This window comes from Halichoerus grypus, chromosome 2 (genome assembly GCF_964656455.1).
Source record: "Halichoerus grypus chromosome 2, mHalGry1.hap1.1, whole genome shotgun sequence".
Classification (NCBI taxonomy): domain Eukaryota; kingdom Metazoa; phylum Chordata; class Mammalia; order Carnivora; family Phocidae; genus Halichoerus; species Halichoerus grypus.
In genome coordinates this window covers 172,998,426-173,023,223 of record NC_135713.1, presented here as the reverse complement: position 1 = coordinate 173,023,223, position 24,798 = coordinate 172,998,426, and the positions used below count along the sequence as shown (strand labels likewise).

General features: G+C 37.2%; 1 protein-coding gene across 19 annotated transcripts in view; it reads right to left on the bottom strand.

Annotated features, from left to right (window-relative positions):
- The window catches only part of SYNRG (synergin gamma), a 77,426-nt gene that overhangs the window by 33,213 nt on the left and 19,415 nt on the right, over nt 1-24,798 (bottom strand). For 9 of the 19 annotated variants that reach the window (XM_078063844.1, XM_078063850.1, XM_078063858.1 and 6 more), the window contains exons 4-14: nt 22,460-22,590; nt 21,704-21,809; nt 21,057-21,168; nt 16,202-16,504; nt 15,079-15,312; nt 14,078-14,155; nt 11,615-11,811; nt 10,755-11,003; nt 8,999-9,132; nt 4,455-4,573; nt 4,196-4,258 (exon numbers count right to left, since the gene is read on the bottom strand). In XM_078063844.1, the coding sequence (XP_077919970.1) occupies nt 4,196-4,258; nt 4,455-4,573; nt 8,999-9,132; nt 10,755-11,003; nt 11,615-11,811; nt 14,078-14,155; nt 15,079-15,312; nt 16,202-16,504; nt 21,057-21,168; nt 21,704-21,809; nt 22,460-22,590 (1,726 nt within the window). The remainder of the gene's footprint in view (nt 1-4,195; nt 4,259-4,454; nt 4,574-8,998; nt 9,133-10,754; nt 11,004-11,614; nt 11,812-14,077; nt 14,156-15,078; nt 15,313-16,201; nt 16,505-21,056; nt 21,169-21,703; nt 21,810-22,459; nt 22,591-24,798) is intronic. The other 10 variants (XM_078063891.1, XM_078063909.1, XM_078063917.1 and 7 more) reach the window with 4 other exon arrangements.

The window sequence follows — 24,798 nt, the reverse complement described above, 5'->3', positions numbered from 1 at the left end:
GGATCTCACAACCCTGAGATCAGACCCAAGCTGAAACCAAGAGTCGGACACTTAACTGACTGCACCACCCCCTGCTAAGGACACATTTTAAAGTGGTTTTTCTATACCCTCCAACAAATAAGCCAATCTCATGGGAAAAAAAATCTGAGTACTTGGGTTGTTCTTGAAATCATCCATCCCACTGTACCAATGAGTACTTATTCTTATTTATTAAAATTCAGAGGGATTTGAGTAAATACCAACTGTATTAAAAATTTCAAAGGATAGGATTTAAACTTTATATTGTGCTATTCTGAGGAAGGAGTTACTGAAAATTTTTTTCATCATTTTTTAGAGAAAATAGGTACAATGTATTTCCAATAAATAAATTGACTCAGTTAAGATGCTGATAAAAATCTAGACCCATGATTCTAAATAGAGTTCCTTTTATTATCAGAGTAACGTTATCACTCATAAGTATGAGGTTAGGATGCAGATGATCTCAGTTTTTCTAATGCTGTCTGAAGGTCTTCCATAAAATCCACTAGGTTTTACCAAGTAATGAAAATCAAGAGATAAATCAAAATATAAATATAGCTATACCAACATCACTTATTTGAAAATATGAGTGCTATTTCTGGAGGGTTATAAACTAAAATATAGGCTTTAATTTCTTTGTCCATTTTTAAAATTCTATTTGTCCCTAAAAATGAGATATAGAAACAGATGAGCTATAAAAGTATATTTCAAACCAAAATCTAATTCTTAAAACTGTCATTAAAATAAAACAGGCTTTAAATATATTGTGTTTGTAACATGATATACACTTTGATATATCATAAGAAGAAAGCATGGAAAACAATGGAAGCTGATTTAATCAATTCACCAGCATAATTCATCAACACAGAGAAATCTATTTAATATTAGGGAAATTTTAGAAAGAGAGGAACAGCATTCAAAATTTCTGTATTTTATGTTTTCAAGACATACCACTAATAAAACTAAAGTCAATTTCACAAATTGACGGGAGAAGCAGATGTAAAACTTTAAAAAAAAAAAATCACCCTACAATTTTGGATAAGTATATTACTGATAATATTTGTATCATTTCTGCAAATGAAAACGTAACAAGCAGCCAATTTAGTCACACACTATATTTTTGATGTGCTGCTTTGAAATTATCTGTGAAATTGACAAGTTTTGCTTTGTTATTTTTAAAAAGAAATTACTACAGCAAACTAAACTTACTGATGAATTGTAAATGTTTCCATTAGAAATGTAAGCTGTGTGAAAGGGTCAAAAAGAAATAAAAATGGATCGGTTTACAAGTTCAAAAACAAAGGGAATTTTGGGGCAAATAAACTAGTTGCAGTCATTGGAAGCTTGCATATCAGACGGTACATTAATCCTCTGAATCCCCATAAATTCCCCTCTCTACTTGTCACTTTTTAGGCCCTAAAAACATTTCAACAGAGGTCACTTTCTGCTAAAACTTCAGTAAGAAGGGTCACTTCTCCATATACAGTATTTTCCTCATCTCCTTAAATTTATGGTTTAAACTGTAGGGGTAGGAAAAAAGGAAATAATATTAATCTCTGTCACTTAGTAACCTACGAAACCCACAGTTCTGAACACAATACTACATGATTTTTCATAAATTCTAAGACACTAACATACTTGATGCATTCAGGCCAATGTATTTTTTTTTTTTTTTTAAAGACTTTATTTATTTGACAGAGAGAGAGGGAACACAAGCAGGGGGAGTGGGAGAGGGAGAAGCAGGCTTCCCACTGAGCAGGAAGCCCAATGTGGGACTCGATCCCAGAACTCTGGGATCATGACCTGAGCCGAAGGCAGACGCTTAACGACTGAGCCACTCAGGCGCCCAGGCCAATGCATTTTTAATGAAAACAGAATAAAATATATTCTTCTAAAATGAACAAAGAGTTGGCACCTCTACCTGGAACTCTTTAACTTAAAGTTAAGGCAGGAATGAAAGCAAGCCAACAAACACGGCAGCAACAATACGGGGTTCTGTTACTAAAGTACTAATAAAAGCAGCACTAAGGTACTGTTTCCATTTTGATGGCACCACCGTCTTTCTCAGGAATAACATACCTATGATATGATGATTAATACCACCCTACACAAAGAACTCTGATATTAAACCATGCTCTTTACTCCAAACTTGCCTTGGCCCAAGAGGTAGGTGAGGAAAGCACTGCAGGGAGTCAAACCCACCTAACAAGCCAGAAGTTCCCCTAGGGTTTTTTGGGGGGGGGGTGTGGGTGTGTGTGTGTGTGTGTGTGTGTGTGTGTGTGTGTTTGAGATTTATTATTTTAGAGAAAGAGAGCATGTGAGTGAGCAGGGGGAGGGGCAGAGGGAGAGAGAATCCTGAAGCAGACTCCCTGCTGAGCGCAACCTCAGGACCAAGATCATGACCTGAGCCAAAATCAAGAGTTTGCCCTCAACAGACTGAACCACCCAGGTGCCCCAAGTTCCTCTAAGGTTTATCTCTGTACTCCTAGTGCCTAACACAGGCATTGAGGAAAAAAGTTATTACATCCTAAAGGCTTGAATGAAATAAGGCAACACTTCTAGAACTTAACAGCTATAAGGGATTGAGTATTTTTAGAATTGGTGGGTCTTTCTTTTTAGAGATATTTAAATAGTACACTTAAAAAAATTTTTTTTAAAGATTTATTTTTGCAACAGAGAGAGAGAAAGTGCACACAAGCAGAGGGAACAGCAGAGGGAGAAGGAGAAGCAGGTTCCCCACCGCCGAGCAGGGGGCCTGATGCAGAGTTCCATCCCAGGACCGTGGGATCATGACCTGGGCGGAAGGCAGACGGTTAACCCACTGAGCCACCCAGGCGCCCTAAGCAGTACACTTTTCCCTTGGACTTTCACACATACATTATCTTTCCTATAATCTCCTCTCACCTCCCCCCACCACTCCCACCCTCTTGGACAGAAGGGTGAGAACAAATGATTATCAAAGGATGTTTCAAATTTGAGCACTCAATACACAAAGATAGAATATGGCACTGTACTGAGGAAGAAATCCTCATGAGAGTATACAAATATCATAGCATGTGCAGTTAAGCTTTGAAGGACATAATTTGACCTATGGATTATCTAAACCCTACACATCAGGTTAGGATTTAACCACAAACATAACTTCCAGTCTTTACACATATGGCTCTCAAACTATCATTCTATATTCCCTTCTACTCTCTTTAAGCCCTTCTATAAATCCCTCTTACCTCATCTTATTAAATTATAGCCAATTTTGAAAATCTTGAAAAGACTGGTTGCTACCTTTTCCATAGTCCACAGACTGACAACAGTTCAAGTTCTTGTTAAACATTAAAATAACTGAGACCAGTCACAGCCCTCCATTTGATACAGAAGTCTAACTTGGCTCGAAGGCTTCCAGTGAAAGAGAACGCACTAGCTTCAAAAGAAATTGCCTCGGGGCGCCTGGGTGGCTCAGTCATTAAGCGTCTGCCTTCAGCTCAGGTCATGATCCCGGGGTCCTGGGATCGAGCCCCACATCGGGCTCCCTGCTCCGCGGGAAGCCTGCTTCTCCCTCTCCCACTCCCCCTGCTTGTGTTCCCTCTCTTGCTGTGTCTCTGTCAAATAAATAAAATCTTTAAAAAAAAAAAAATTGCCTCAATTTGGGGTTTGCCCTAAATTTTAGAAAATAATTTCCAATAGCTGAACCACATTTTGTTTCCTTATAATTTCCAGAGGTACAAAGCCAAAAAACCCTCACACACACACAATATTATAAAGACATGTTCAGGAATATCACTGAAAGAACCATCAAAAATATTTTTTATTAAAAATTGAGGGGTGCCTGGCTGGCTTAGTCAGAGGAACATGCGACTCTTGATCTTGGGGCCATGAGTTCGAGTCCCACATTGGGTGTAGAGATTACTTAAAATAAATAAAATTTTTAAAAAATTGAAGTAATTTAGGGGCGCCTGGGTGGCTCAGCCGATTAAGCGTCTGCCTTTGGCTCAGGTCATGATCCCAGGGTCCTGGGACCGAGCCCTGCGTCGGGCTCCCTGCTCAGCAGAGAGCCTGCTTCTCCCTCTCCCTCTGCCTGCCATTGTGCCTACTTGTGCTCTCTCTCTGCCAAATAAATAAATAAAAATCTTAAAAAAAAACAATTGAAGTAATTTATCCATTTAAGGAATCAAAAACTTACCTGAAGATTTACTCTCTGCTGTCTGTTCAAGTTCTCTGAAAGCACTGTATTTATCACCAGGCTCTATGATGAAAAGACAGAAAGTCCATTAAGTTTAAGAACCTTGAGATTAAAACTCAAGGAAGTAAGGCAGGCAGACTGGGTTAACCAAACCATACATACTTGACACGTGGTGTAAGCATTTTATACATTTCTCACAAAAGGCCGCCACTAAAAAGGTTTACATTCATAGGTTTATGAATTGACAATGTGTTTTTACCTCCAAATGGAACAGTATTTTCAGAGGACTTGTCAGCTGTAATTCCTTTAAACACAGCATATTTATCCATTGAAGCTGATGCTTTAGTTCCAGGAAGTGGCATCAACAAAGAAGGGGCACTATAAGGGAAAATGAAATATTTCTTAATGACTAGAACATTGAATCCTTCCCTTATCAAGTAGAAGCTTAGAATTAAAATGGCGAACAGGTATCTGGTTAAAATTCATGGCTCCCTGCTTTAAAAGTTAGAAACTGTTTATATTCACCACAGAGGCGAAAAAACATTTTTTTTAAACATCCTTTTTCTTGTAAAAATATACTGACACACCGCCCACGTGATAATTCTTTGTTTGATTATCTGAAGAGGAGTCAGACCCACACTGACCATCTAATCATCGCTGTAAGTCACAAAAACAGTTGGAATGGCTCTGGAAATAGATTCTTATAGAATGATGACCTCCTAGAATTTTAACTTAAGGTCCATAAAATTGCAAAAGTGAACTGTTCCAAATATGTACACCCAATATTTTAGAGTAAATTCTGTTAACCTTCATATAAATTATTCTTTGAAATGGGTTCAGAATGCAGAGGTAGAATAGTTAAGATAAACATCTATTTATGAAATGTTGTTCAAGCCAAGATGTAAATTGTTCTTATTTGATCTTAGTGCATTGCTTACTGGCAGAAGTTCACACATCTGATAAGCAGCAGTAGAGTTAATACAATTTACATTTTTACAAGGACCACATCAGCGGTTCCAGAAGCTATCTTTGTAGCAAAACAACAATCACTTCAAAATTAGATAAAGATACTTTTGCCTGTGGACATACTTCTCGCTGGATGGAAAAATAGTGTAATGAGTAGTATCTGTGTGGGTAATTCTTGGATGGCTTAAACACATACTATAAAAGCATAGCTTTTTTTTTTTTTTCTTATCACACCCAGGCAGCTCCCTGGAAGAACAACTTTACATATGAATGACTACATTCCACCACTAGTTTGTGTCATTCAATACCGCACACACAAGTTATATAAATGGATTTCTATTGAGTTTTTTGCCCTGAAGCAAAAATCTTTCCACAGTCATTTAAATAGTCTTATCAGTGGCCTACAAGCAAGGTAAAAAAACCCAGCTCTTGCACATGCATGCTAATGGAGGTCCACAGGGCTTTAGGACTTAATGCTATCAAACATTATAATTTCACATCACTACCAAACAGCTGTGATGTATTTGATCTTGACAAACAGGTCATCATCTATACATTATAGGTGGATTTTTTAAGTTCCATAAGCAATTAAACTACAACTCATTGAATAGAATGTTACATATAAATAAAAGTAATTAATGTTTGAGGGAGAAAAAAATCACAAAGTTGAACAACCTATTTGTTTTTCATGAACTGCCAACTTTAGCTACGGTCTTATAAAGCCCACTGGTAAAATCTACTAAATGTGACATATAATTATTATTAATTTTAAAATTATTTTCAGGATTTGAAAAAAATAGAGGAACTTCAGGTAATGAAATACTGATTGAAGTCAACAAAATAAAATTCCACTCAAAAAAAAAGCTGACTCAGACTGTAATTTTATGCATATTACAAATGAATAATTCATTCTAGTTCTCTGAAATTATTTAAAAAAACCAAACTGTAATCACCATGACAGTGTTTAGGCCAGTTATATAAAGTACATATCTATTCCAAATGTGAAAACTGTTATTTCTATTTAATACTAGTGAAAGATACTCAGTGTTTTAAATTGTTTTAAAATTTAAGAACCTGCAGGCTATTGAAAGATAAGACTTAAGAGAATTTGGCTACCAAAAAAAAAGTATTTTGCTTTTTCTCTAGTGCATCCATTTGTTTTACAATCACTCCATGTGGCTGTCGTAGATGATTTTACTTAGTTGCTTACCCTGCCAAAGGTAGAGACATTTTAGACAACAGGCTTGAGCCACGGAAACTTAATCAAGGCAAAAGGGCTCACAGCGACCACCTGGATGAATACAGACAAGGCCATCAGTCCACTCAGCTCAAAATGTCCACAGGCCCTAACAGACCAGTGGGCTACTTGGCATCGCCACCAAATAGGGAAAATTCCATCTGTGGCCATACTTCCCCATCGTCCCCCTTTAAAAACAGCCCGCACCCACTGCCTGGTGGCAGATGGTCTCTCCTTTGCTGTCCTGCCGGATGCTCCCTCGCGATGTATTCAATCAGCTTCTATCTCCTTTGTTCTGCCTGGGGTGAATCCTTTCACAGCCCTGCACCACGGGCCGCCACGGGCTTCCACCCTATTGTCACCCCACATTTGGGGTCTGATTGGAGAGACACCACACTAAATACTGCCACTTAAAAAGTAAAATGAAGCTAACCAAAACCCCTACACCTTAATCCTTTTTGAACTATTTTAGCATCGGTACCCCATGTCTGTGGTGTCTACTGTTCCAGGCTCCCCAGTGCCCGGCTCACAGTTAAGTATTTTATGAATGCATAAATGAATGACACTGCTGACTTCCAGATCCCCTTTCATGCCGACTCAAGGGCTAGCTATTTCTCCTCTGACATCCAGTTCGACACCGCGTCTGACCAATTTCTCAGACGCACACTTTTCAGTGCCTGACTCTAAACCCAGAGCACCTCTCCACAGCTCACCACAGGATCACTATGGCAGCTGAATTTACCCACACAGTAGCAGGGATCACTTTCCTCAGGCCACTTATTATCTCTAAAACCCTTTACAGATTAGTCACAAATCATAAGCCATCCCACATTGGTGCTGCCCTTAACTAATGAGATTTTTTTTTCATAGACTAACAATACTCTCCACTCCAGCCTACTTAACACCTTACTTGTCTTTTCATCTTCTTGAACAAATAATGCCCATTTTTTGCTTAAAAATGCTACCCAAGGGGCGTCTGGGTAGTTCATCGGTTAAGAGTCTGAGTCACTGGGCGCCTGGGTGGCTCAGAGGGTTAAGCGTCTGCCTTCGGCTCAGGTCATGATCCCAGGGTCCTGGGATCGAGCCCCGCATCGGGCTCCCTGCTCAGCGGGGAGCCTGCTTCTCCCTCTCCCGCTCCCCCTGCTTGTGCTTTCTCTGTCAAATAAATAAATAAAATCTTTGAAAAAAGAAAAGAGTCTGAGTCATGGTCTCAGCTTAGGTCTTGATCTCAGGGTCATGAGTTCAAGCCCCGCGATGGGCTCCCAGTGTGGAGCCTACTTAAAAAAAAAAAAGTGCTGCCCAAAGCAGTCTCACCTAGGCTTAGCCATTTATATCATCATTTAACAAATATCCCTTTAAAATAAACTCATAATATGGAACACAGATCATTAACTAGGGAATTCATTATACACGTACACACACACAAAGACTGAAGGACCAATTCTAAGAGAATTTTATCTGATACCATAAATACCCAGATAACACCAAGCTTCTTTAGAGCAGGAACTGCGTTTTCTGCCTTTGTAGTTCTAGTCCTGCCCCAATGTCTGGCATACGGCAGGTGGTATGTAAATGTTTTTCAGTGAGTAAATAAACAATGAGTGTGGATTCTTAGACATGAGCAAAATGTTTTCATGTAAGCATGGAAGTAATCAAGTCAGAACTGAAAAAAAAAGACTACAAAGTATGACTATGTATGAAAGTAAACTATTATGTGGAGATAATGCCACACAAAATTGCTAATATCCCATATATCTTGGATCTGGTCACCATCTTAAAGTTTCACCCACTGAGAGTTTTTTTTTCCCAGAGGAGTAAACCACTAATTTGATGAATCTGGTTTACAACCTTCATACTGCAACACATTCATCCAGTAATCCTTTATTAATTACATAATATGGTTAAGTACTACAAATACAGCCATGAAAGACTGTCTTCAGGTATGACAGCCTAGTAAGGGAAACAGGTAAACCAGTAACCAGGGCACAGATATCTAGAAGTCACCAGGGCAGTAAAAAGGGAAGGGCCCTCATCTTTGAGGCGGCAATTAATGCAGAGAGGTTAGTAAAAACTTCCTATGTTGTTTTTTTTTTAAAGATTTTATTTATTTATTTGACAGAGAGAGAGAGAGGAAACACAAGCAGGGGGAGTGGGAGAGGGAGAAGCAGGCTCTCCGCTGAGCAGAGAGCCTGATGCAGGGCTCGATCCCAGGACCCTGGGATCATGACCTGAGCCGAAGGCAGACGCTTAACGACTGAGCCACCCAGGCGCCCCTAAAAACTTCCTATGTTAAACTGACTTTTGAAATAGAACTAGAATGAACTATAGAGAGAATTTCAGATTGAAGAAAGTAAAAGGTCAGAAGCCTGAAAGAGCAGGATCAGTTTGGAGTCATTCTGGCATGGGTGGAGCATGAGCTGTGGGGGAAGGGCAATGGTCGAGAGAACAGGCAGCGGCCAGAGCACATATAGCCTTTTTCCAAGCCAAGCAGAGCTGACAGAGTTGGTGGTGGTAAGGGAGAGCGCAGGGAGCCACAAATAAATGGATGCCTCTTTCTCATTTATTAAACACAATGTTAACTATATTCAACCCTTTTCTACCTGTTTCCATGCTGGGAATTACTTGTTTTTGAAGAAGCAGGCAACTCTTGGAAATCACTGAATGAGTCATCAAGGGAGCCTGACTTAGAAGCATCTTGAAAATCCTGGAAGTCATCTTCTTCTGGTTTTACCACCTAGGTGTATAGAGGACATTTAAAGAGAGAGATAGAATTGATAAAAGAGTAAGTAACAAATTTACAACTGTCAAACTCAAAAACTACCTTTTAAATCTCCCAGTTTAGGTACCTAAATTAGGTAGGCATGACTATCTAATTTTAGAAGGACACACTTTAGGTATAACACCAACTCAAGTATCTAAAGCAAGAATCTGTCTTGTATTTTTTTATTTTGGGGGGTGGTGGGAGGGTCACAGGGAGAGGGAGAGAGAGAATCTTAAGCAGACTTCACCCCCAGTGTGGAACCTGATGCGTGGCTCAAACTCACGACCTGAAATCATGACCTGAGCCAAAATCAAGAGTCAGAAGCTGAACCGACTAAGCCACCCAGGTGCCCCTGTCTTGTATTTTTATTTTATTTATTTACTATTTATTTTTGAAGATTCCACTTATTTGTTTGAGAGAGAATGAGAAAGCACAAGAGGGGGAGGGTCAGAGAGAGAAGCAGACTCCCCGCCGAGCAGGGAGCCCGATGTGAGACTCGATCCCGGGACTCCAGGATCATGACCTGAGCCGAAGGCAGTCACTTAACCAACTGAGCCACCCAGGTGCCCCCCTGTCTTGTATTTTTAGATACTCTCTTGTACAAATGGTAAAAGACTGGTTTAAAGAACTAATCTACACAATTTTAAAGCAGCTAAATCATATTTATTACTGAGAACCTGCCATCTTTAAAAAACATTTTATACACGATATAAATTACCAAAGTGATACAAGCTTGTTATAATCCATTAGTGTATGTATAAAGTCAACAATGAACACTGACTCCTAATCACATGCTCTGGAAGTAAGTACTGTGAACAGTTCATTTGTTTTATAGAAAAATGAGCTTATACTATGTTGTTCTGCACTTTAAAAAAAAGATGTAATTATAAATATAATGTGGACATCTCTTCCATGTTGTACATGTAGTAGTTCTTCATTTTAATGATCAAATAGTTTACCACTATATAGATGAAGCAAAACTTATTTACCTTCCTTCTTCTGAGGGACATTTAGCTATTTCTTTTTACTCTAATAAACAAGGCTATAACAAATATCCTTGCATATTTTTGTTAATCTGAGTTACTATTTCTATGGGATAGATTCCTAATAGTGTGACTGCTAGGGCAGAATATACAGACATTTAGAATTTGGGCAGTTATTGCCAAACCTGCCTTCTAAGAAGGCTGTACCAGCAAACCATTTTCCCTACATTTTCCCTGACACTATTGTTTTCTAAACTTTTTGCTAATCTGAGAAGTGAAAAATAAATGGAAGCATTTGAATTTCAGGTTTAGTAGCTTTTCCAAAAGACACAGTCTAGGAATTTAGTTAACCTCATTAAGCTTGATGTTTAAAATATATATACTATAAAGAACTATATAAACTTTTAGCCAAAATTCAAATCTCTTAAGACTTAAGAGATTTCTTCATTTTTTTTAAATAATGAGAAATGAAATTTTGTATTGTTTTACTACTGTTTAATTTTCACCTCCAGTGTCCATCATAATACAACAATCTTCTCTGCATCCTTGGGAAAAAAGTTGCTAGATTCACTTTCAGGGATTATTTGGAATATGCACAGCTGCTCCACTTACCTGGTTTGCAGGGTAAGGTGGCATGAAGCCACTGGAAGCCTGGGCTGCAGCTCCCCCAACTGGTCCAACAAGGTTAATGCCCATGACTGGCTGTCCGAGGTTGAGGGGTATGGAGCCTGCAGGGCCTGAAGACATCCCAGTTGGCTGACTCACCGCAGTAGGCAAAGTCATAGGAAAGCCACTTAAAGTTGGAATAGGAGCGGCTGGAAATTGGTTTAAAGCATCAGGACTCATGGCAGGAACACCCCTCTATACAGAATAGAAGGAAAATGGAAACATTTTAGGGGATTGAAAACCACATATAATCTAAATCCATTGCAAAGGGAGACCTAAATGTAAAATCTGTAGTCCTGATAGCTTTCTACACTGAGTCCCAAAACTCATGAATTTGATACAAGAAAATAACTTACAAGGTCCATGTAAACCTAGTATCAGGCAAAGAAATGGTTAACACAGCTCAATGGTGACACTGTACTCTCTGACAAGTTCGGTTAATTCATTATAATCAAATCATTTAAAATGATTTTGTATTATAAGAAAAATTGCTACCAGACCAAGAATACTTAAATCTAAGGAATTTTAAACAAGGATTTCAAAAACAAGAAGAGTAATTCCATCTATTATTGAATAACTTTCAAGTTCAGAAAGGATACAGTTAGGTCAGAGAATGTTAATATACTAAACAGTCTTTAAACAAAAGAATATTTTACTAGTATGTGCATCATATAAAACTGTACATTTTTGAAGTACTGTATCCTAAAAATAATCTAAATTTTAATGTACAAGGAGTTCTACAAGGTTGTAGTCAATAGGATTTATATTGAAAAGTTATTTGATCAAACTTACGAAACAATGTCTACCTGTGTTACTGCTATCATGGCGAGAACAGTATAAAGTTCTTCCTTAGTAAGTTTGCCAGGTGTAGTTCGATTAGCTAAGGCCCATATCTGTCCAAGAGTTTCCCTGGGAAGTCCAGATGACATCAGGATGGGATAAAGTTTAGCAGTATCTATTCCAGTTGGAGTCATTGTGATTTCTAAAATTTTCTTATAGGCATCTATCAAAGGAAAGACCAGATTACAAATATAAACATATTAAAAGTGATTGCTCTTTTTTGTTGTCATTGTTGCTTACACAAGAATAATTTTAAGTCAAACTGCTTTAACAGAACTGAAGCCATGTCAGGGTTTGAATTGCTGTAAAGGTTATTCAAGTGGAAATTTCCAACACACAATCAGAGTCTACAGCTTAGAAGACAGGTTGGAACTTGGTCCTGAAGATAAAGATTTGGGGCTAAGGGTCAGAGAAAGTCTTAAAATTCAGGAGAAGATAGTAACAATACTAAGATGGAGGTGGTATAAACAGATGCTTTGCACTTTAAAAGAGAAGTTGTAATGATGGTGGGAACAGTTTGAAAATAGCAGTAGGGAGGCGAGAACTGTACCAATACCACCTGTCTCCTCCCCCAGTGAATTAGAGGTTATGAGCAAAAATAGTACTGGGTAAGGTGCTATGGGAATAGAGCCTTCAGAGAAAGCAATTTTCAGTCAAGTTGATAAAGCAGAATACATGTTTCAAAAAAAAGGAAGGAACTGCTGAGGAGTTTTTCCACAGTCAAATGGGGTTTCCGAAGGACAAAATGGGAAAGGCTCTTAGAGATGAGGTTGCCATATAAAATAGAGGATGCTAATATCACATGGGACATACTTTTATACTAAACAATTATTTACTATTTATCTGAAATTCAAAATTGAATAGATGTTATATAAGCTTATTTGCTAAATCTGGCAACCCTAGTTAGACGAGTTTTGGAGGATGACAGTGGGTAGGGCTAAGGCAGACAGAAAAAAAATGTTTAAAGCAAAAAATTTACATCCAGGATTTGAATATGGATTATAGGTTAGTAGGCTGGCTATAAAAACACATATTTTGGCTAGGAAATTATGTGTGCATGTATGTTTGGAAGGAGGGAGAAATACAAGCTGGCAGAAAATGGAAGGAACTCCAAAATATATCAGATCTGGGTTTTTTTTTTTTTTTAAGATTTTTTTTTTTAATTGATTTGACAGAGAGAGACACAGCGAGACAGGGAACACATGCAGGGGAAGTGGGAGAGGGGGAAGCAGGCTTCCCTCTGAGCAGGGAGCCCAATGCAGAGCTCGATCCCAGGACCTTGGGATCATGACCTGAGCTGAAGGCAGACACTTAACCCTCTGAGCCACCCAGGCGCCCCAAGATCTGGGTTTTGTTTGTTTGGCTTGAAGACAGAGAGTAAGAAGATGCAAACTGTCTAACGGGCACCTGGAAGAAAACCTATTATTTTTATGTACAACTGAAGTCCCATAGGATTTGGGGAAATTAGCCTTTCAATTGGTGAGTACATGATTATGATATAAAGTAGACATTACTGGTTTTACCCCAAAAAGTTCAGCTACAATTTTCCAGGGATTGGCAAAATACAGCAAACTGAACATGTTACAATATATTAAGATTAACACATGCTGCTATAATAGTCATTACTGTGGGCACATCAGCCATGGCTCAACAGAGTATTTCCTCGTATCAACTGAATACTATCACAAAATATGCACCTTAGGGATTTTTTTGGCTCAGCAGTAATAATATACATAAAGTAAAAAGTAAACACCACCTTCCAATGTTGAAAAAGATGCTACTTGGTCTTTTACTTCACATATTATAAGTCATAAAACAAATATATTTTAAAATATAAAAATTAATCACCACGAGTTCAGAAAATTACATTAAATGTATTAGTACTATTTTTTTTTTTAAAGATTTTATATATTTATTTGAGAGACAGCGAGAGAGCACAAGCAGGGGGAGCCAGCAGAGGAGAGGGAGAAGCGGGCTCCCCACTGAGCAGGGAGCCTGACATGGGGCTCAATCCCAGGACCCCAGGATCATGACCTGAGCCGAAGGCAGACGCTTAACCAACTGAGCCACCCAGGCACTCGTATTAGTACTATTCTTGAGAGGTTATTAATAATCTATGAAATAACAGTATCTTTTAAAGCATGATAAATCTAAGCAAAGCTTTTAGAAATAAAAGTCTATGATGGTCAATAAAACATTAAAGCAAAACATTTCTCCCACATTTATATAGCTATTTCACACATAAGGCTGTCTTTCGAAATACCAGATCTTTAAAATTTTCTGTACTCTTTCAGAAAAAAATAAACAAGAAAAAAGTTAAAATTCCTTCTGCATATTTTGTAACCACAACAGTAGATATTCACAACTCTGTTTTCAACACTTAAAGTGAAATATCCAGATGGGAATCCTGGACAAAGCAGCTTTTTTACCTGGAACCAAACTCTCATTGTAAATCCAAGGAGGCATTCTGGGCTGAACAGGATCCTGTGAGGGAAATACTCCCACACCTAGGAGATAAGAAACATTATTTAACGTATATAACGGTCCATGCAGATGATGGGGAAATTGCACTGAGTCACCCTTTTTTATAAGAAGAGCGCTGGCTGAAGATACTAAAAAAAAGTCACCAATACGATTAAAAGATTTGGTTTCTAAACAACTCTGTACATTAACTATGTCCTAAAGAGAAAGCGAAAAAAACTAAAATGTACCAAATCAATATTCTGAATCACATGAGGCTTGCACCATTTCACATATTACAAATTAAAGGAGAAAACATGACAGCCAGTGGTTTAAAAATTGCACACGTAAAAAAAAAATGTAATTGGCTCAAGCTTTCCTTGCAGCTTTTAATAATACTTCTTTGCAAAGTCTGATTTTTTTTTTAACCTGAATATAACACTGCTGCCTTAATGTATGGGATTTTTAATTTTTATTTTGTTCAGAAAAAATCCTCCAAAAGTTTGTCTCCTATGCCATGCAAATTCTAATTTATCTCTGCAAGCTGAGTTTATAAAAACTTGGATCTTTTAGGCAGCAGTGTGTATGATTTATTTCAGAGAAACAAAACTATTTCTCATTGGTGACTTTTCCAGTTAAATTTTAACTTTCAACCCTTATAGAAGAACAGAAAGTGTAAGAGGGGAGAAAGAGTTTTTATAAAATAAAAGGAAAAGAAATTTAAAATCAGGAATGATTCTGATTTAAAAAACTGGTTATCATAAAATTTTTAAAAGGAATAACTGTGCTGAAAGAATTCAGAGCAAAATCGTAGGGGTTAATTGGAGAAAGGAATGCATTAAAAATATTTTAAGCAAAATACTGATTAGCAAAATGAAGCAGCATTCATTTGAAGATTAATGCTTAAGGTGTTAGCATTTGAGCGACATTTGGTTAAATAAACTTTTTGCTGAGTATTTCATGAGCTCACCACTCTCTTCAATGGACAGGTTTTGGTCTGAAGTCTTTTCTGCCTCTGCAGTGGTGGTACCACTTACACGTCCATCTACAGCACCCCCGTTTTTGGTCGTTAAACTGGGATGGTTCTTACTGGAACCTGGGCCTAGGGCTTTGTGCCCAACTTCAGAAGTATTTAATTTAATTTGTTCCTGCCCAGACGTACTTATATCACAAGATACTAGGAGCTTCTCCTCCAAGGAAGGGCCTAAACAAACAGCATGAAGGGTTATTTGTATAAAATTGCAAATTTCGGATTTTTTTTCAATTATCCATTTCCATCCCCAGATTCTCAAGGGTAGGCCCTGCCACACATAACGTAAATTCTGAAATAATCCAGTCACTACACACTTTTATAGGACCTGAAAGACTTTAGAGGTTTTAGAGAACTTAAACATCATTACCTACTTTGGTTCTCAAGAATTCTATGAGCCAGCAGGTAGAATGGTATAGTGGAAGGAGTGCTACCTTAGGACTCTGACGACCTCCACAAGATAGAGACACTTCTACTCACTGCTGGGGAGGCCCTTGGCCAGTAAAGTCATCTCTGGGTGTGTTTCTACATCTGCCAACTGGGGAAGTTTGGACTAAGTTTGCTAGGATATATGTCTCAAGAATGAAGGTGTAACTGTCCCCCCTCCCATCTTTTCACAAGTGCTAAACTAAGGTACAGTTTAAAGATTTGTCCAAGGACACACTGACAATAAATGGAGAACCCGGGCTTCTGCCCCCCAAGTGCTCTACCACTGAACCAGAGAGAGCACTTTCTAAAGCAGCTTTTCTTAATTCATTACTCTGAACAAAATATTGGTGATTTTCTCAAACAAGAGTACTCTGTAGAAATCAGTTTGTTTTTAAAGTTTGAAGGTGGTTTAAATAGCTCCTAATTTAGGAGCAAAAGTTTTAAATCATTTTTCTGGAATGTGAGGCCCCCAGAATTAAAAAATCTAGATTCTTATTTGGGTGAATTTCAACAGTACTCATATATTCAGGTACATGTTTCTTTACCAACAACAGTGTATTATTCTACTTATATAAAAGAAATAAATTATCCAAGATTATCTTAAGAATGCTTTCATTAATATTCTAGGAGTTACCTGCTTTCTGTACATTGTATGAGGCTGCAGCAGTAGAGAAAGAAGGAATTTGCCCAGGGACACCATGTAAGGCAAAAGACACTGGAATCTGACCTGGAGGGAGAGGCTGTGCTCCAGCCTTCTGTGTATGCAACTGGCCAAGTGGGGTGGTGGGATGGAAAGACTGAAAAGGCTGGGAAGTGGAAGAAGGACCACATGTGGGCACTTCAACAGGCCCCTGCATAAAGTCACTGAATTCTTCTTCATCAAGAAAGGCAGATGATGGGGAGACAGTTTTAGTAGAATGAGATGATGTGGAATAATCTGCAAAATGGAAAATGGCAATGAAACACTCAGAAATGAAAATCAGCAAGGAAAAAAGAAATTAAGATGTAGTGCAATTCCAAAAGAGTATACTGAAACATGAATAGCAGAGGTGAACAAGAACTAACATGCAATGAGAGTCCAATGGAATTATGAAATGAATGAAAAACACTTTGATGTCTATTTACACACAATTTTTCTCTTTTCAAAAACCAGTTTTATGGTTATTTTACATTTTGTTCAAAAAACAAGAAAATTTAAACTCAAAATTTCCTCCCTTCTTTTATTACAGTTTTTTTCCCTGAGACCACTAATAATTTACATCAAAGTGGTGATTACTTTTGACACCCACGTCATCTGTTTGGATTATATCCTCTCAAACCAGTATGTACCACATATTAGAAAACCTACCTCCATGCTGCTGAATACATTTTGGACAGATACGTACTCTGATGATTAAATTTCATTATGCCAGTTAGAAACAATGCATGATACATACTTGTCATTTTCAATATATCATGCCTAATCCATACACTTTAAATACATAGTTCACATCAGTAAAGCTACCACTTGAGGAATGAAAATTACAAAAGAACATTAAACCAAATACCAAGGTGGTACTGTAAAAAGCATCAAAATTGGGACACCATAAAGTGCTAAGTCAAACAACTCAACAATTTAAGAAAGTAAACCCTGACTGAGGACTATGTTTAAAAGACCTTTGGCTCGAAAGTCTATAAACATCATTGCAGCTCTTTACTGTTAAATGTGAGATTTACTTATGTAATAAGCCTTCTCTGTAGGGACTTCATTTAATAATATTATTTTTGCTTCTTCACATTCTTTTCTCAAAATCCACAAAATTTATTTTAAATAAATCAACTTTTAAAAACTACAGTCACACACAGATACACAGATAAAGGCAACATCATCCCTGACTATCTCCATCTCTGTCCCTCCATCGTCCGCAGCCAGCTTCAAACTGGACCATGTGCCTCTCAATCTGCCTTTGCTGCTGTTGTTGAGGTATGGCTAACACACATAGCTTCAGGTGTACAACACAGCGATTTGATAATAGTATATACACTGTGAGATGATCACCACAGTAAGTCTCATTACCATTTGTTACCATACAAAGTTACAAAAAAAATGTTTTCTCTCATAATGAGAACTTTAAGCTAACTTTCAAATATGCACTACAAAATTACTGACTATAGTCCTCATGCTGTACATTACAACCCCATGACTTATTCATAACTGGAAGTTTGAGCCTCTTGAGCTCCTTCACCCATTTCACCCACCTCCCACCCCCTACTTTCCTCTGTCAACTACCGTTCTGTTCTTCCTTCGTTTTGTTTTTCAGATTCCACATACAAGTAAAATCATATGGTGTTTGTCTTTCTCTGACTTGTTTCACTTAGCCTAATACCCTCAAGATCCATCCACATTGTTGCCAATGGCAAGATTCCATTCTTTTTTATGGCTGAGTAGTATTCTGTTGTATACATACACCATATCTTCTTTACCAATTCATCCATCAATGTACACTTAGGTTGCTTCCATACCTTGGCTATTGTAAATAATGCTGCAATGAATATGGGGTGTATATATTTTTTTGAGTTAGTGTTCTTATTTTCTTTGGATAAATACCCAGTAGTGGAATTGCTGGATCATATGGTAGCTCTATTTTTAATTTTTTGAGGAACCTTCACACTGTTTTCCACAGTGGCTGCACCAACCTACATTCCCACCAACAATGCACGAGGGTTCTCTTTTCTCCACATCCTTGCCAATACTTATTGTTTGTCTTTTTGGTGACAGTCATTTGTCTTTTGGTGACAGTAATTCTAGTATGAGGTGGTATCTCATTGTAGTTTGCAATGCGATTTGCGTTTCCCTAAAGATTAGTGATGCTGAGCATCTTTTCATGTGCCTGTTGACCATCTGTATGTCTTCTCTGTCAAAATGTCTATTCAGATCCTCTGCCCATTTTTTTCACCAGATTTTTTTTTTTTTGCTATTGAGTTGTAGGAGTTCTTTGTCTACTTTGGATATCAGCCCTTATGGATATATGATTTGCAAATATTTTCTCCCATTCAGTTGGCTGCCTTTTTATTTTGTTGATGGTTTCCTCTGCTATGCAGAAACTTTTTAGTTTGATGTTGTTCCACTTCTTTATTTTTGCTTTTGTTGCCTTTGATTTTGGAATCAGATCCAAAAAAATCATTGCCAAAACCAATGTCAAAAGCTTACCACCTATGTTTTCTTCTAAGGGTTTTATGGTTTCAGGTCTTACATTCAAGTCTTTAATCCATTTTGAATTAATTTTTGTGTATGGTATAAGATAGTAATCTAGTTTCATTCTTTTGCATGTGGCTGTTCAGTTTTCCCAACACCATTTATTGAACAGACTGTCCTTTCCCCATTGTGTATTCTTGCTTTGTCATAAATTGACCAGATGTGTTTGGATTTATTTCTGGACTCTCTATTCTGTTCCACTGATCTATGTTTCTGTTTCTATGCCAGTATCATATTGTTTTGATTACTACAGCTTTGTGATATACTTTGAAATCAAGGTATGTCATGATTAGTCTTCTTTCTTAAGACTGCTTTGGCTATTTGAGGTCTTTTGTGGTTCTATACAAATTTTAGGATTGTTCTATTTCTGTGAAAAAATGCCACTGGAATTTTGATAGGAATTGCACTGAAATCTGTAGATTGCTTTGGGTAACATGGACATTTTAACAATAGTCATTTTTTCAATCCATGAGCACAAAGAATCTTTCCTTTTTTGTGTGTGTCTTCTTCAGTTACTTTCATCGATGTCTTAAAGTTTTCAGTATACAGGTCTTTCATCTTGGTTACATTTATTCCTAGGTCTTTTATTCTATTTGATGCAAGTGTAAATGAAACTGTTTTCTTAATTTCTTTTTCTGATAGTTTGCTGTTAGTGTATAGAAGTGCAACAGATTTTTACTTATTGACTTTGTACTCTATAACTTCACTGAATTCATTTACTAGTTCTAACATTTTTTGGTGGTCTTTAGGGTTTTCTACATGTAAACCTTCTTCACATTTTTAACTACTTTAAATTGCTTTAACATTTACTAAAGTCTAATGCCACAGGAGCAGTCTTTTCAAAAAACGCTCTCATCTGAAAAATGGGGACACCACATGCTTCTCTTTTGGACACTTCTCCTTTGGATTCATAAAATAGAATCTTCAATGCTTCCAGGTTTTATGAAAGATGTAAAATGAATATCCAAGACTACTGTCTTAATTAATTTTGTTAAAAAAAAAAAAAAAAAAAGCCATGACCCAATGAATGCCCACCCCTCCTAAAAATGGTTACGAGAGTGTGAATTTAAGTTCTCAATTTGGGTTCTCAGACCAGTACTGGTAGAAAATAGTACTAATGGAAAACTGAGAGCTACTATGAGTATTTTTTAAATGGACCCTAAATATTTACCAGCAATAAGGCTGCAAATGCTAAACCAATGTTTCTTTGCATTTGACTAGAATTATGTTAATCTATGTGTTATATATATTTGGTTTATAGACTCTCACAGTGATATACATGATTAAGAAGAAGTATAAAATTATGTGATAGTTTGTATATTCCACATTTTAAGGTAAACAGTCAGTGGGGGTAGGGGGATTAATAGATGCCTTTGGTGGGTAAAAGGCTGAAAACTCTTTGTATGTACTTTAGGCCTAGGTATAAGTCCCTAACTGGAGAAGCTCTGGAAACTTCTTGGGCTTGCATTAAAAAATCTTTTTTTGGATAAGTATAAAGCAGTTAACTAGAAACAGCTAACTGCATGCATGTTGACTGAATTCATGAGACCACTTAAACATCAAAACAATTTATTAACAATGAGATTGTTAAACTACACCTAGTTGTCCAAAAAGGGCATTATATGGACAGAACAGTGTTTGCCCTAACAATGACCATTCATCTCTGCCTTCTTCTTCTAAGTTCCACACAGGGTCCAGTTCCAAGCATTCCAATATCTATTTTTCAATTACTTCCTGAGTGGTTATTTAGCTTATAATTTTCATTTTTATTTATGTTTTTCCTTTCTGAACTCAATCTGACTGCTATATCCATTCTCTTTTCAAGCTTGCTATATATTTTACTTTGGGGAACATTTGGAATGAGAATCTGAGTATATAATCTAACAAGCGAATTTAATAGGCCAGAGTTAAAGCTGTCCCAGAAAGTCAAGAACTGGTAACTGTGCCAATATTAGATTATTCCCTACTGATATCACCTATAAAAGGTACTACAATACAAGAGTCTAAGATGAAATTTATCAACGTAATATATGCCAGCAGAAAAGAGTACTTGGTTGGCTGAATGATTCAACAACTCTTCATCTATTAATGAAATGTTATTCTTAACCCCTTATAAATTTTAAAACATCCAAATCTTTACTCAGCTTGAAGGATGAAATGAGCACTGACTCTCCACACACACACACACGTAATGGTCAATTAAACACACAGGAAATCACCTTCCAATGAAAGAAAAATTTTAAATTAAAATTACCTGGTTTCTTAGGGTGTGATGCTGGAGTAGGGTGCATCTTAGCATCTCTGGAAAATCCATCCAAGTTTCCTTTTATGGCTTCCAAAGCATCATCTCTACTCTTCTCTCCCGTCTAAGAGACAACAGATATATGGATATATCTTCACTTATGGCTTACTTCATCCTAGATCCTCCCAAATTAAAAGTATAGATATTGGTCTGTTTTCAGTATTTTTACCACATACTTCTGATAGGGAATTCTCTAAGTCAGAAAAACACTGATAAGTATATACATATACCAAAGGCATAAAATGACACTCTATAAAACAAAAAAATATTAAAGGGTTCATTTATAAATACTTCAGGAAACAAATGATATTAAGTATCCTATATTAATTAGTATTGAAATCAATTATTAATCTTCCCAAGAAAAGATCACAAACATACCAATGGTAGTAAAAAAAGAGTTGAAAAGATGATGGTTGATATCTCATTCCGTTCCATAATACAGTGTCTTACAGGAAAAGAAGAATTCTTCACTTTTAGACTCAGACCCAAATGAATCAACCACAGCCTGAGCTTGGGCTGGTGCCCAAGTGACAGAATCCACTGAATGAGCGAGAGGCATATGCAGGGTGTATGTGGGCCGTGGTGGTGGAATATATTACCTTAGGTTTCACACTACTCAGAAGTCTGAGCTTTTGCTTCTGCTCTTCAAACTGGCGTCTTTTTCTTTCTTCTTCTAAGAGCTTCTGTTGCTGTTCAAATCGTTTTCTGAAGGAAAAACAATCTAGTAAAGAACTAGCTTCAGAGATTATAAACTGTGTTATATTCATACTTCTAATAGTTTTAGCAATATCACCTTACATTTCTAGAACTAAAAACCTCACTGCTAATTAGATCTAATTTCTTATGACAATACCATTTCCTCATTACATTAATTTCGAAATATATGAAATGAGTCCAAAAAAAGATTTACCTAAATTATACACATGAATTTATTTCTTGTTTAATTTGCAAGAGAAAGAGATAACCTTTTGCATTCAAAAATAATCTCCAAAAACAGACAAAGGTAGACAAAAAGGGAACTCTGACTTGGGAAGGCAGTGTTGTACCGGAGAAAGAGCAATGCTTGGGGCATCAGGAGGCCTACATTTGGGTCCAGGCTTTGCTAGTAACTGTGTGACCTGGACTGACAAGTCACTTCATCCTCTGAACCGCACTTTCCCTAAATGTAAAATTACAGGGTTGAATTAGAGGATCCGTAAGGTCCATTCTTGCTTAAAACATATATAATAATGTATTGCAAGTATCTTAAAGGCGACACGACTGTACTGGCTTCAAATCTGCATTAAAGAACATTTGACCGTTCTTAAAATAGCAGCTATCATGCGTCTTTATGCTTGACTCCTGAGGTCTCTTACTGCTGCTCTTCAGCAAACTGCTTCTGCATGTCTGGAGTGTACTGTGGGCCCGGAGGACGCATTCCCAGAAAAGGTGTTTGTCCCAGGTAAGGCATTCCTGCTGCTGGCATTGGTCCCATTGGTATCCCTGCCTGAAAGAAACAAAGGCTTAAAAAACAAAATTCCTCCTTTTATTATTTTTTAAATTTTTAAAAAAGATTTTATTTATTTATTTGAGAGAGAGAGAGAGAGCACAAAAGGGGGGAGGGTCAGAGGGAGAAGCAGACTCCCCTCTGAGCAGAAAGCCCGATGCAGGACTCGATCCCGGGACTCCAGGATCATGACCCGAGCCGAAGGCAGCCACTTAACCAACTGAGCCACCCAGGTGCCCCACAATTCCTCCTTTTAATTGTTACAAAGAAAAAATATGACTTCCATAAATTCTTAATTAATATATTAATGAACTATACGATGATTTTTTTAAATAACAGAGTAAAAAAATACAGGCTAAAAATGGAAATCTCCCCTTACTATCTCACCGCTTTCATTTCCTTGTCTTAGAGGTGACCACTACTAACAGTCTGAGGGCGTGTGTGCATGGAAGCACACACGGGGTATATTCTGGTGAGCTCACTGACCCATACTCCTTGAAAAGATCTTACATGTCTTTGTATTTCCAGCAACAGATTAGAGCCTGGCATATGGTAGTTACTCCAAAAATGAGATTAAACATGCTTTTCCAATAAGTATGATAGGATAATGAATATTTTGATGTTTATTATCACAGACCTGATATCCAAACTTTTACAGAAAGTAAAATGTATTTAATCAGCAATAAATGACATAGCAATACCACAGTATAAAGTTTATTCAAGCATCCAGAAGTAAGAATAGTATTACACAATAGATAATCACAAAATCTAATGTTAATGATGATGATGAGGACACTGATAATGATGATAATGGCTAATTTACACTGAGTGGAAATTCTACTCCTCAGCCTTCTCCCTGAAAGGCTTCCCTTCTGTCCTAACTGAAACCTGGCTGTCCCCGGAAGCGCTCTCTCATCTGGAGACTGCTGCTTCTCTTCCACATTTCCTGCAAAGAAGGGGAATATTCCTCCTTGCTTCTTCTAAACCTTTTATCCTCTCTCTTCCTTCAAAAACCTGAATACATGCATCCAGCTACTTCAGTCACCCAAATTGCCTAGTCCATTATTCCAGGATTGCTACTTTCAGTTATAGAGGATGAAGGATGTGTTTGTAATAAAACTTAACTCCCCTAACCTTATACAAACTTGGTTAATGTAAACTACCAAGTTTAAATTACTTTAAGGTAAAGATTAGATTCACACTATGGGAATTAATATAGTCAGATTTTTATCACTTTTTTTTTTTTTTTAAAGATTCTTTACTTTTAAGTAATCTCTATACCTAAGAGGCTGGAACTCACAACCCCGAGATCAAGTCACATGCTCCACTGACTGAGCCAGCCAGGTGCCCCTCAGCAATTCATTTTTAATGAAGTTTGTTTTTTTAACAAGACTAAGATCCATTACTATTATAACAGTAATAATAATAACTAATAATAATAATTACTATTATTCTCATTTTACAGATGAGGAAACTGAAGTACAAGATATTTACCTACCTTACTTATTGCTGGTAAGTGGCAGAGCCAGTATTAGAACCAGGCAGCGTCTGGTTCCAAAGTCCATGTTCTCCACCATTAGGCCATGCTGCCTCTCCAATTACCAACAACTACCACAGATTTAGACTTAAAAACAATTTTAATGTGTTCTGTTGTGTGTCTATTCATATGCTCAGTCATATACCTGCTTAATGAATAGTAGCAGCTTGGAAGGCTTATGAATGGTTTTAGGACCTTACAACGGGAATTACAAATAATTCATATTGCTTAATTACTAACACTTTCTATTCTAAATCTTGGGTGGGGGTGGCAATGTATACTTACTTTTAGTCATAGTGTGGTTCTCTTGCTGCTACAAATTAGCACTGTAGTCCTAGGATTACATTTATTTTTTTCCAGCTCTATTTAAATATAATAACTTACTTAATCAATTCCCTATTTTTTTACAGCTTTACTGAGATATAGCTGACATACCACTGTGTAATTTTCAGGTATGCAACTTGCTGATGTGATACACTTACATACTGCAAAATGATTACCAACACAGCATTAACTAACACCTCCATCATGTCACAGAATCACCATTTCTTTCTTGTGGTGAGGGATTAAGTTCCTTTTTAAATTGATTTAGTTTACCCAAGGCACATAAAATGCAAAAAACCCCACTCAACTCATATAGGTCAAAAGACCAGATATTCCACAAAAAATAA